The sequence below is a fragment of the Aquila chrysaetos genome, chromosome 7 (assembly GCF_900496995.4).
Source record: "Aquila chrysaetos chrysaetos chromosome 7, bAquChr1.4, whole genome shotgun sequence".
Taxonomy (NCBI): Eukaryota; Metazoa; Chordata; class Aves; order Accipitriformes; family Accipitridae; genus Aquila; species Aquila chrysaetos.
This window is the reverse complement of record NC_044010.1, coordinates 39,948,167-39,962,516: the sequence shown is the minus strand read 5'-3', so window position 1 is coordinate 39,962,516 and position 14,350 is coordinate 39,948,167. Positions and strand designations below refer to the sequence as shown.

Sequence of the window (14,350 nt, the reverse complement as noted above, 5' to 3'; positions counted from 1 at the left end):
TTCTGTGGCAAAGCCAGCTTTACAGAAAACACAAAGTTGCTTAGTTTTTTTCTCTATTCATCTGTGTTGTGGTCAATGTAAAGTGAGGTAAAATTCAGCTCATGGAATTGTTCTATAATCTTGTTCATTCTTATATTATTATAACTAGCTTCATCCACACCCACTTCAGTTGATATACTGTAGGGGTCAAAGATTCTTAATTTTTTTATCAGCTCAGCATGTACCATCTTTCAAAAAAGCAAGCAATCAAATTCTCTCTGTTTTATTTGTTATATTTCGGTGTAGGAAAAGAAACATAAAAAGTTGTTTGGAGGGATCAAATTTGCAGAGTTTTAGGCCAACGGAAATTACTAGATAACACAATCTGAAGTAGTTATACATTGTAGGCCATTATGTGCAACACAATCAGCCTTCAATTGCTTCTGATAACTGCCATCTGGCAGAAGCATTTTTCTGAGAAAGCACCCCATATTATCTGAGGCTGAAGGCTGGATTAAATAACTTTCTGAGGTCACTTCTCACACTATTTTCAATGTTCTGTGATTTGCAAACCCCCTGCAGTTAAAGAATTTGTCATTCGGATAGAGTTTCTTCCCCTCAATAGTTAATCAACTTCGCTACTTCGAGGTTGAATTTGTACAACTCCAGCTTCAAGCTGTTGTTCTTATAAAAAGTTTTGTTCTATACGGGTTGCAGTTAAACAAGTCCCTTTCCCAGGAAGGTGCTTTTAAATATTGATCTTCATCATTTCTCTTGTTAAGGTACCCAGACTGAGTAACTTATAGGCATATCTACACCACATAAGAGAGCTTAGAGACCTTTATGCTATTACTTTTGTGAACTGCAAGTCTATACAGCACAGTGCAGTGCCCTGGAGACTGGAAATCCCAGATCAAAGATTAATTACATTATATGCAAGATCTGACACTAAGCTACACTGAGAATGTTCTGATGCATCCCAAAAGCCAGAGCAGAATGACAGTATAGTCTTCAGAAGATTTCCCTGGTGTTCAGTTGCTTAGGATTGAAGCCAGTTTCATCTCAGCCAACTGATATAAAATATTCATTCTTGACAGATATTGGGTGTAGGTGGCAAGGTCTTGGTAGCAGGGGGCTCTAGGGGCAGCCTCTGTGAGAAGAGACCAGGAGCTGCCCTGTGCAAGACACAAGACAGCTCCAGCTGGCTACATAACGGACCCACCGCAGGACACAGCTGAGCCCATCGGCCAAGCTGGTGGCACCTCTGTGAAAGCATATTTAAGAAAGGTCAAAAACATCAGAAAGGCAGAGGAGTGAGGAAAAAGAGTAAGAAACAGCAGCGGGAACATCAAGGTCAGAGGAGGAGAGGGACAGGAGGTGCTCCAGCTGCCAGAGCAGATATTTCCCTGCAGCACGTGGACAGGACCACACCAGAGCAGATATCCACACTGCGGCCCATGGAGGGTCCCATGCCAGAGCAGTTGGATATTTCCTGAAGGAATTGCGATCCATGGATAGCCCGTGCTGGAGCAATTTTTCCTGAAGGACTGCTGCCAATGGAAGGACTCACAGAGCAGGAGAAAAGCATGAGGAGGAAGGAGAAGCAGAGAGGAACTGTTATGAAGTGGCTGCAGCCACCTGCTCCCCATGACCCCCTGTGCCATTCAGGGTGGCAGGGGGAGAAGGCAGAGGACTCCGGAATGAAGGAGTGAAGTTGAGTCTGGGAGAAGAGAGTGGGGAAGAGATGAGGTGATGTTTTAATTTTTATCTTTGTTTCTCACTACAAAAGTCTGGTTTAATTCATTTTCAATTAAAATAATTTCCCCTAAATCGAGCTTGTTTTGCCTGTGATGGTCACTGGTAAGGTAAGCAGTCTCCCTGTCTCTCAACCCACAAACCTTTTTTAGCAATTTTTCCTCCCCTGTCCTGTTGAAGAGAGGGAGTGAGAGAGCATCTGGGTGGGTGTCTGGCAGCCAGTCAAGTTTAGCCCACCACAGCCATTTATGAGTTTCTCCAGCTAGCAATGGACCACAGTATACGTTGTCATGCCTCTTTGAAAATACAGACAGACAAATATAACATATTTTTGTCACTTCATTATTAGTAATTTAAAATCATTGGCATCTCTATCTAATGCTGCATCACTGCTTCCTAAATATATTTAAGTAACTCCTCTTCATTACCCTTTGCCTTTCTGCTCAAATTTTTCCCTGATCTCTTTAGCTTATCAGTTTCCTGCAGTTCATCTTTCCTGGAAAGTAAACACAGTTCTTTCAGACTGGGCCTTCATCTACAGAATCCTCTATGCCAAGTGGGCTCACCCAGCAGGTCCAACAGGATTAGTCAGCCAGAGTTATTCTTCATTAGTGATTACAGTGACATGCAGTCATCTTAAATCCAATTATAGTTACTTCTAAATATAAGAATATATATATTTGGCAGATAATTAGAGACAAGTTTCTATACATGACAAGTTTTTCTTAAAGTCTTCCAGCTCTCCGATCAGAAGACTGACAAGTTTCAGTTTCTTTAGCCTCCTTATCAAGGCTATGGTTCATCTTTTCAGCTGTAATTGCCTGAACTCTCCTGAGTGAATGTTCTCTGAACTGCTAATATTTCCTGTGACCTTTTACCCTGAAACTTTGGCAAAGCAAGCTTGACAACTTCACTGGAGCCCTGCAGCGGCCCTTCACAAGGCAATAGATGCTATTTTTAACTGCCTCTTGTGCATTGGTTTATCTAAAGTACCTGTTGTTTCAGGGGAAAAAAAGCTGGCTAGTATCGAGCTAGCTTGCAATGAAAGATGAACTAGTGGTGAAGGCATAGCCATATTTGTATATAATATTCATAAATTCCTAAGGAACAGCTTCAATTCAGGGGAACAAGGATGCAGAGATATGTGATCTTAAGTTGTCTGAACCATTACAGATACTCAGAAAGTTTTTTTAAAGTATAACTCCTTTTTTTAAACTAGGACTCCTGTTCTCTGATATAGCAAGTAGGCTTTCCTAATTTTTAGTGATTTTTAACACATTGATTCATCTGCCTCCAATTCCATATTTATGGATTATTTACTTCTAAAGGTAGAACAAATAACTTTAATGCGAAGTGCCTCTTTCTAGCTATTTTAACATATTTTATTCCTAAACACGTTATAGTCATGCCCATCAAAAAATAACTCCATTAAGTTTTACTAATACACCCACATCAAATTGCTTACTGAATACACTGAAAATTCTCCCTCACTTTTTATTTAGGCCATAAATATATTTCTTTTTTTCTAGAAGTCTGTTACAAGCCTACCTCATTTCTGAGTTTCTCTGAAGGCATTCTTTCCAAAGAAAGCAGAACATTCTCTCCTACAAATCCTCTACCATTTTTTTGACCTTACACAACTGAATATCAATCAGCACTAATAGCCATAAGCCTACACATAATCAATTAAACAGAGGTGTTGGTTTATTATTCATGTTACTATCACTTCAAAACCTACCTATGATATTATGATCTAATATAAAGCACCTACAAGACTCTCACCCATCCCACCAATGCTTGGAGTTCTCAAACACTTCCAGCAGAATATTAAGAAAACTATTGATTACAAAGAACCTATTTTTCATTTAATAACCAAGATTACAAGTAAGGTTACATTATAAACTCTGCAGAGGTCACCAGTGGATGACTGGTGTTTCCACAAGCTTTTACTTCTATGCATTTTTTCAAATGTTTGCTGCTATAAATAATTCCAAGCAGCTCAATGACAAGGTTGCCCACATTTACTTGTGTCTTGGGTTTGGGTTTTTTTTTTTTCAAAGGTGAAGCAAAAAACAGCCATGGCATTGACCTTTCAGAGAAACACATGATATTTTCAAGGCTTATATTTTTTATGTTAATTCTTATTTGAAGTAATTGCAAAGAAAATGGAATCAAATCAGCCTCACAGCTCGCTGAAAACATAGCATTACTTGTTGTCCCTTTTGCATACATTTACAATAACTATGTCATTTAGTACTGAAATATTGATCATCCTTAAAGAGCACTGTATTTATGTTGAGTCTTCTTGAATTTGACAATATGTATTTGAAATTTTTCTTCTTCTCACAGTTTCTTTTCATACAAAAGTTGACCTTTGTTTTCCTTTTCACAACCTAATCCATTTTATCTGTAAAGGAATATCTTAAATAGACTTCCAGTCTAAACTTAAAACCCCTTAACTGACAGCCAGAGTCACTGCTACATCCCTCTTGTCTTCACTAGTTAAACAGGGATTAGTGAAATTCCTGTATCTAGTCATAAAGCCACACAGCACAGAAAAAGCAAAACATACTTAGCGAACAAAAAGATGGCAATATACCATGAGTCTTTCTGCTACCAAAAATGTTAACAACCTAATGTTTTCTCAACATTAAATCTCTTCACAATCCTTAGATGGCTTTCAGAAATGTAAAATAGAGAAATAACTACATTGCAATTGCAACAGTTTCTGTCTTGGTGGGGAGGGAGGATGGGGGCAAAAAGAAGCAACATAACACTACTATCAAACCTGTGTCGTGGTCTCTCAAATTCCCAGACATGCTTCAATTAAGAATAAGAAACAAAACCTGAAATCTTAAAAGAAATAATTTTTACCTGCTCATGCTTCCACAATGCATTGATGTCAAAAATGAGAATCATGTTCAGAGGAGATATTTCAACTTCAGTTAGGCAAAAAAATAAAATAGAAGAACAGCAGATCCAAACTGATAATTAAAGCTTACAATACTTTGGGACAAAAATATTTATTGAACACAGATGGCTCCTCTAATGATTTGAAGGCATGTATTCTGCTCTTAAGCTCTATTGAGCTAAACTGCAAGTGTCCTACTGACAAATCACTCTGGATTTGTTCTAGGTTAAGGAGAAAAAGCCTAATCTCTATACTGACTAGTTTTGCTCTGCTTAGAGTCGAACACATTTCTAGTGTTCCACCACTATTAAATTAGTAGGTTTATATTTCCATAATGCTAGACTTATTAATAACACTAAAAAAAAAATCATTACTTACTTAGGGGCAATGGTGACAGTCTTTCCTTTAGGCAATGAGAAGTCATCAGCATCTCTTCCTACAAGAATAGCGTTGTATATCAAAGTTTTACTGCTTGGGTTTTTCAGACGCAGCTATCAAAAAAACAAGAACAAAATCAGTTTATCACAAAATAACAAAGTACTTCAAATGACTAGGTAGATCATTTTTCTTGCTAAGGAGTGTAGACTTCCCACAGACTATCCAACCTCAATTTTTCTGAGTACTCTTTTTGTAGTGTACACTGCACTCCTATGCCTGTTAATCTCGTATTCCTCTCTATCTTTGATCTCAGATTTGTTAGATTTGTAGATTTTTTTCTGTTCTTACAAGCATAGGGAAAAATCAGCAGCAGAAGTCACGATCCCAAGCCTGAAGAGAAAAAAAAGAAGATGCATGCTTCCATCTTCTGTATTTAGTAGCCTAATGACATGAAACCCATTCATTCTTTGTTGTAGTATATACATAATATAAACACATATATACATACAGTGTTTTAACCTTGTACTGCTACTAATCTGAATTCAATAGTATCAGTACCTGTTTAACAACAGTTGCGTGGAGAGCACCTGTAAATTCTATAGTGTTCTTGGGTAAGTAGTGAGGGAGACTTTCATATAGGTAGACACACAGAATAAGCATTGTGACTGGGTTTGGATCACAGATGTCAGTGGCCTAATATTGAAAAGAAAAAAGAAAAAAATAACCAGATATTCAGTTAAAATTTTGCCTGTAGGGTTCAGAGATATGAAGATGAAGAACAAAAAAATTTAAGGTAATACTTTTATACAGATATTTTCAACATAACTTTTAATAACTGGATTAGGCCCATAACTAAGATGAATATGAATCTTGTCAGTGCACCAAAAAACTAATTCTTGAAGACCACTGACATGCTCTGGTAATAAACCTAGGCTAAAAACTAAAACTACCTTTTTTCCCTACAGTTCAACAGAAACAGATGTTCATTTTATTAAAATGAAGCATAATAGAAAAAGCAAGTAAAATTCACCAACTGGAAAAAACATATGTCTTTATTATCTTAAAAAAAAAAAAAATCTTCTAAAATCTTTCAGTTTACTATGTAAAGTACCACCCCAAATACTCCCAGATACAGTTTTGCAACTGTTTATGAAGACATCACCATCCAATTAACAACTATATAGTTATTTTTATTGCAGATGCCAAACTGCTTTACAAAAGGTAGCAAGTATTACTGCATCTTAAATATTTGATTTACAGAAATGAATTTAAATGGCAACTGCAAAACATGTCAAAGCTTTAGTCCTCAGCGATTCTGGTAAGTCACTGAAAAGAGAGAGGTGGAAATTCCTCCATCAAATGCACAAACTTTTCAGAAGACTAATCAAATAGTAAAGAGACTTAATGATGTGTCTTCCCACAAATACAGGCAGGAAAGATCTGGCTACAGATTTAAACAAATAAGATTCTGTACTTCCTAAATCAAACAAATTAAGTATTTTAAAATTTCATGCTTAGTAACTTATAATATAATGTTATTATAGTAAAGTTGTCTATAATGTACTAAATAAACTTTTACAACTGCAGTAATTTCTCTCCTGAATTAAATATCAAGTCATACTGAAAAATATACACACTTGGGAGTAGATTTAAGCAGCAAACCACTGCATTAACTTGTCATCCCATTAAAAGGTGCTTTTTTCATTCAAGACATTTTATTTGGACCCCTTACATAACTGAGAGTCATTCAATACAGCAATATTTTGAAAAAGACCCTCACCCTTACAGCAAAAACTTTGCCTAATTCTCAAGCAAAAAAACCTGATCTATTGTGCTGTTGCTGATTGTGACCGTCACCCTCTCTAAGCAGCTTGGATGAGTTGCACCTAACTACAGGTAAACTCATCCCATCGTTCCAGAATCAAGCCTCCTTCTTCACATGGTTTCATCACATCATGAATTTGAAGCTGTAAACCACTCAAAGAATAGAGCACATTTTTACTTATTTTAATATTGACTTGTACATTGTTTAGAACCATTGTATATACATAAAGGCAATGTCTTTTAAATCTGCATGATCATGTGAGAGAGCAAGAAAAGAGGTACGAGACACTTTTAAATCCCAAGACTTTATGATACAAAACAGCTGTACTACTTGGTTTTTGAACTTACTAGGAACTTGACAACCTCTAGGAGATACTTCATATTCAAATACATTAGCAATAAGGAACAAGAGCTTTCTCTGATCAGCAACTATTGAAAGTTTCACATCCATTTCTAAGGACATGAACAAAAAAGTCTTAAATGATAAAACTTTCTTTTGTAGCACAGGCGTACTTAGGATATCGAAGACTACATAATTTTTGCACTGTCCTAACAAACAAAAAAGAGAAAATGAAGCAAAAAATGTATCTTAAACGGCAGCCTTTTTTGTTTTTCTGGAAGAGGAAGGAAGAGAATACGTAACCAGTTTCATTTAGAACATCAGTTCTATTTGCACCAGTTTTATTTACAACACCAGTTTTGGTTAGAAACAAGTATATACTATAGGGACCTGAATCTGCCTCATAAGTGTGTACATGGCAGGCATATTGGTGGAAAAAGGTCTAGAAAAAATGTCTGTAGCTTGTAAGCAAAAAGGGAAATCGAGAGTTGCATGGCATTAACTGCTCTCAGTCTGCTCTCAGTGTTCACCACCATCCATCCTCCAAAAACTACTGCAAGTAATAAAATCTCCCACTCACAACGTTAGCCCACATTGTGTGTCAGGAAATTACAGCTAAGTTGGTAACAGCACACAGATCTCTCCAGATGAGAGACTGCTGCATAAGTATAGCTTCCGTAAGTACAAAAATCTCTCGCGCACATTGTAAGCACAAACATATTTGCCGATTCAAGACTAGCAAGCTATCAGCAAATCCAGTATACAATTTCCCTGCTTCTCTGCGCGTACGTGCTTCCCTCAAGCAGAGCTTTATAAGGAAGGTCTTGTAACGTAACCTGAAAAAATCAGCAAGCCCGCAACTTATTAGATATGAAGCAAAAACTCGTGCTAGAAGAGTGTACGGTGATACTGTTAGATCCATCATGGGAAAAGGGCAATTCTAACTGAAATTTGCCAGATGACTCCAGCTGTGGCAGTATGGAGAGAGAATGTGATACTCCAGTGGAAGCCTCGGTTATCTTTTCTGGGTAAGTTAAGAAAGCAATAAAAATGGTAATGTGACAATTTTGAGGAGGTCGGATCAATAAAAAAATTAAAAGTAAATAAATAGAGTCCATCTAATAAAATGTGACATTAATTGAACTATATTGAATAAGAAGACCAGGTTTTTGGCACAACCACTTTTGTGAAATATTTTAAAAACTTTGCTGCTCACATAAAAAAAATTATCACTCTAGATAACATATCTTGTTCATGGGTAAATTTTATTACCACTGTACCTTTTTAGGACCAAAACCTCTTAATAGTAAACTATGAGGATAAAGCTGTATCAACTTAATTTTCTTTTGATACTTTGTCAGTAAAGTCTCATTTTAATACTTATTGTCAATACCATTAAAATTTCCAGGGATCTCTGAGAATAAGAAATATTTCTATACGTTAATATTTCTTCTATAAACTACATTATACCCATTTTTCACAGGACCACATTTTCAGCCCCCACATTATTTTATTTTTATGACCAACTATATTCTTGTCCTCAACATGATTAGAAGTTTATTGCCTAAATGGAGCATTAGAGGAAAAAAAAAAAAATCTTTAAATCTTTTTTTAATTGATTCTTATGAGGCAATTTTCATAATGAACCATCTATTCCAGAACCTCAATACTCTCCAGCAGATTAATCAAGGGAATGGATACTATTTCTAAAGCAGCAGGATGAAGGAAACAGAGCAGCTATTTAGTCAGTCACCTGCTCTCTGATGCGAGCCCATGTAGAAATATTATTTGCATTAGTTAGTGTTTCACCTTAGTATACGTCTGCTTCTAGATGAGCCAAGTCTCTATTTTATTGAATAGGAAAAATGCTACACATTTAGATTATAACAAGAAAATGTGGCAATATTTTTATTCTAATAAAATTCTTGTACAGATTATATTTTACTCTTCGGTATTAAGAAGATAAAATGAAGAATAAAAAACCAGATTATTGAAACATCTGAAAAAAATATGACTTAATTTAGAGTGTTCCTAAAACATGGTCAGCTATAGATATGGGATTTAAAGTTATGTTTTTCTCTCTCTTCCATTCATATTTCTCCAAGGCTATAAAAAATGGTTTTGGATAACTACTTAAAAATTCTTTTTTTTGTCAATTCCAAGAACAGAAAATTCTAGCAATAAAAAAAAAAAAAAAAAAAATCAGTGGGAGATAATAAGCCTAAAATAGTCAACTGAATAAAGCAACTCCATAGGAAGAACTAGTCCCATGTGGATTCCCGCTAGGAACCTTGAAATCAAAGTAAAAATTTCATTCTCATTATCAGAAAGTTTTGGATAACTTCAGTTACTCTGCTTCTCAAATATTAATGAAGAGACTTTGGGAAAAGACGTCACATTTATTAGCTACATGGGCTGAAAAAGGGAGAAAACTTTTTTGCCTCTTCTGGACCATCTTTAGTACAGCAAGAGAGATGTATAGACATATCTATCATCTTAACTATCTGAGTTAATTTTTATTTCCAAGTTAAAGTTTTACACTAGAGCATATATTGCAGTGCTTCTACAAACCAGCCAATTCAACCTCCTAATTACTAAAAGCTGAAGATCCAATGCTCTGTGAAAAAGTAAACACATATCCCAAAGAACAGAACACAACAGCCAGTCCATCTTCAAATTTTGCAGAAAGGCCCTTGTTCCTCTAGTTAGTTCCTCCTGCAGGTATGGCAAAAAACGGTTTCATGAAATATCCCTTGTCAGAATACAAAAGCAGCTGTAATGACATTGAACAAAGATCCACAAGATCTAAATGCTTATGGATGTCCTTGGAGTTATCAGAGACTGGGTATCCCACCATTCTGACTGCAAACAGAGCAGTTGCTTGAGTAAAGGGTGTAAGAAACTGGGCAAATATTAAGTGGTCTTTCCATTGACATGATTTGCCAGCTTCTGGAAACTAGTGGCTTAAGGATTTATGGAGCACTGTTAAACACCTCTCTGTCATTATTTTAAATTCTTCTTTATTTCGTTCTTTACATACAGAAATAAGCCTGACTGTCATTAACAGTTTATGAATTCTTTTTAATTAGAAATTGCTTATTGAGTTTTCTTCCTCTTTTGATGTTATTAAAATGCAATATTGACTGACATCTAATGCCTAAAACATAGGACCATAGAAAGCAGCTGAGATTTAAGTCCTAAGGCAGGAGGTCTAAGAAAACAAAATGATGCACCACTGAGCACAAGTACAAATAGCTCCACCCTCAAACCGCTTCTACTTGGTGATTGATGGATCAGCAACTAACAAAGGTTTTCTTCAGCTAGCAGAAGCTGCATTTTGACACAATAATTTTGTGAGGAGAAAGGGTGTAAAGGGCAAACATTTGAAACTCTAGTGGAGCCACCTTCTTCCAAAATGACGTAAAAAAACTCGGTAGCTTAAAGCAAATATTCCACGTAGAAAAACCTTTATACAAAATAAGAACCTAAGAGCAGCCTATTGGCTCAGACCACGGGCCAAAAGGACACCACTACAAGCTGATACCTAAATGAAAACGATTATACAGTAAGTACACATACACTTGAGTATTTTCCCAGGCTCAAGCATTAGACTTCCTGATCCACATATGATTTCTGTCTACTTAGAAATCTTCATTTCTTTTCCTTCCAGGCCTATGAGCAGTCTCCCTTTAACTCTGTGTAAAAACTGTAAAGGCAGCCTAAGAAAACACTCTCTTTTTGAAGTTATGTTCAGTGTAACTGAGAAAGAATCTGGAAGAAAAGATAGTGCTATACGCTAAGTTTTCTTAATGAACGTGCTCTAAATAAATGCAATAACACCAAGCATTTGAAGTAGTGCTCACTTTCACCACCTTATGGTGTTCTAGCCCTACACAAATTACAATTTTAGTTTCAAAGATTCAATAGAACACCACCAAGAAGTAAATAAAAAGAACTTACTATTTTTCTTTCATTTCCGAAAAACTCATCAAAACAGGGTGCCCATCTCTTCTGCTACCAAGAATGAACCCACATTTGACACAAAAGAGAAGAGGGAAAATTAGATGCTTTTTTTTTTGTCACAGATGGGTGAAAACAATTCTGCATTTCAAACACAAAAAATCTGGAATAAACTGAATTCTAAATTCAGAAATGCAAGGAGTCAAACCAACACAGTGTTTCCAATGCAGGAATAATCCTTCTTTCCCATCAGTCTACAAGTCAGAAGTTTCCCATCCATCATGTTTTACGGAAACGAGAAATTAAAGAATTCTCATAGGTGAACCCAGCAGTATTTTTTCTGGCTCCTTCAGCCCATGAGGCACTGTGCTATAACGAGATGCTCCGTGTCTTGCGTGTAAGAACCCTCAATTCGGTAGAAGAAAACAAATCCAGAAAGGCCAGTGAAGCTATAATCCATCCAAACTTGAAAGGGAAACTAAAGGCAGAGATAGTTGCCAGGGCACAGCAAGGGCCAGCTGCTCTCTCTGGGCCAGGGAGCCAGGAGCCAAAGGCAATATAACGCCGCCGCAGACTAGAGGACAGCCAGGGCCCGTCCTACCCCCCCAGCCAGGAGCAGAGCAGCCGGGGGCACCGGGGCAGCCCCAGCCACCGCCAGCGGGCACCTGCGGGGGCACCAGGACCGGCCAAGGCTGGGATGAGGGTTTACGGGTGGGCCTGGCTTGGCGGGTCCCGCGGCCGGGCAGGGCAGGGCTGTGGGGAGCTGGAGACCGGCCCTGCTGCGGCGTCGCTGGGGCAGGGGCTGACGGTCTCGGGGGGAGCTGACGGGGGGTCCTGGCCTGTGGGCAGAGTAAGGGGAGCCCCAGGGGCCGGGCAGGGGCAGGCAGGGCTCGGGGTGCCCCCAGGGCCTTGAGAGCGGTTAAGTCTGAAGAGCATTCAACACATATCTTTTGACGACTCTGCGACAGACATTTCAGAAACTCGTATTTTTAACAAGGCTCCATCGCCCCGGTTGCAAGGAAACCAGAAGGAGCTGTATCCCTGAATAGACTCCTAATGTCTGCTTTAAGAAGAGGATCCTCTCCTTCTGCACACTAAAGCATTATATGGCAGGGTGGGGAGAGGAAAAAAAACAGAGAATCTGAGTACTGGAAAAGATGGCAAGGCTTGGCTCACGGACTAAAAGCAGAGAAGGGGTGCACCCCATTGCCATAGGATAAACACTATATGAGGCAAGATGACTTAGTTATTGAAAGCTTCACAGACTTATTACTGACTACAGCTCAGCCCTAATTAAAATAAATGCCTGTAGTCCTGCAAATTAAATGTCTGTAGTCCTGCATGAAGATGTTCTGTGTGCTTCATACTATAAGGAATATTAATTTTTGTTTTGTTTGGTACAACAGGAAGGAGAAACCTGTCAAGATATATTAGAACAGACAAGCCTTACCACATTTTTACCTGTATACATATTAAATTCATCTTGCATTAAATCTCACTAGGTAACCTACAAGTTTTCTAAATTTCCCTTCTATTTTATTAAGTTAGAGACAGGCAGGAGATTCCATAGCAAAGGCAGAACTGGAGCTCCCTGGTAGCAAATCCATTGACTCCATAAAGCATAAAGGCAGGAAGAGTTACTGATTGCTTCCTCCCTCTTTTCTTGCCCTGTGCCCAGCCAAGCATTGCATCCTGCTCCCAGCAGTTCTAGCACAGCTCCTTCTCTAACCTTCCACGAGAGCAAGTATATCACTGGGCACTGATAGGAAGTTTACCTGTCACTCTCCATAGTTCCCTAGATAATGCTTATCCTCATAATTCTTAAGATTCATTTCATATACTCTTCATGCACTGATGTAATCATACGCCTCATCTTGTATTTCTATTTATTTCTATCACCACTGTTTTTTAAAGTTGGAATTTTAGGATGCACTTACTATGCAAAGTAAAAAAGCTTCTTGCCTGCCAAAAGCTTTAAACCTGAAGCCTGAAAAATATTCTGATGTTTTCCATTCACTTATCTCAGTAATGGCTACTGAATGTTAACAAGTATTTGTAGAAGTTATTCCAATATAGCTGTGGTTTTACACCTCTACTGTTCATCTTTACTGCATTTTCATTTAAGATAGCAAAGATGCCAGAGTAGATTATCTGTTGAAGCCTAACTTTCTTTTGCCACCTACTTCTACCCATTTCCACTTAGATCAGAACTTATTCCCTCAGAAAACATTATTCTGTTTTATCCTGTGCTGAATTCATAAAACTGCATTTGTGACAGTAATCTACTACTCCAGAAATTAAAAAAAAAAAAAATAAAAAAAAAATCGGTGTACTTCATAACAACATTCAGCAGAAAATGCACATAGTCTATATATATTATTTGCTTTAAAAAATTGTGTTAGCAAACAATAGCAATTAATAAAGTTTAACAGATTTATGCCTTAAATTGTATCTATAACAAAGTTTCTCAAAATATGAAAAAGCCTCTCACGTTTCTGGAAGAGTTGGGTGATTGCTTGTTAGCTTTTTCTTTGTGTTCTAATGTTGCCTAGTTAAAGAAAATGCTGAAGCTGACAAACTGGATAAATTATTATACTTCAAATTCTAAATATTCCAAGTTAGAACTATGTCAAAACTGGACAAGAAATTCAAGGCCTAGTAGATTGGTTCTATTGCGAAAAAAAAAGTTATTTAACTGTTATAACACCATCAGCTCTGTACTGTTAATTCCATAATCAACTCTCCACGTTTTCAATCACCTGTATATTACTAAAGCCTGGTCTTTAGTACTGCTGGTACTACTGCTCAGAAAACAGTTTGTAACTGCTTACAAGTAATGCCTCCTGATTTTGCGAAAATAGGTCTGACAGACAGAAAAGAAGAAAGAAAAACTTTATTAAAAGATATCAGGAAGGAGTAGATCGCTGAACCACTTCTTGTGGCAATAACACTCTCCATTTTTCTGAACATGTAATTATTAGTTGAATAATGTAATGAAACAAACTATTCAACAGATGCAAAAATCATGCAAGGCTTTCCCCACTACAAAGCAATGATGAAAATAGACATCCTACACCAAAGAACAGCTTCTAGCAGGACACAAATAACTAGAAAATAGAAAATGCTTGCAATCAGTGGCCACAAAATGTTACCTAGGTGACCAATTCAAACAAACAATTGCAAATGACTACTGAAAATTATGG

At 37.3% G+C, this 14,350-nt stretch overlaps 1 protein-coding gene across 1 annotated transcript in view; it reads right to left on the bottom strand.

Moving 5' to 3' along the window:
• Positions 1-14,350, bottom strand: part of CFAP47 (cilia and flagella associated protein 47) — a 354,799-nt gene that overhangs the window by 229,043 nt on the left and 111,406 nt on the right. The window contains exons 36-37 of the mRNA XM_041125007.1: positions 5,582-5,716; positions 5,024-5,136 (exon numbers count right to left, since the gene is read on the bottom strand). Of these exons, the coding sequence (XP_040980941.1) occupies positions 5,024-5,136; positions 5,582-5,716 (248 nt within the window). The remainder of the gene's footprint in view (positions 1-5,023; positions 5,137-5,581; positions 5,717-14,350) is intronic.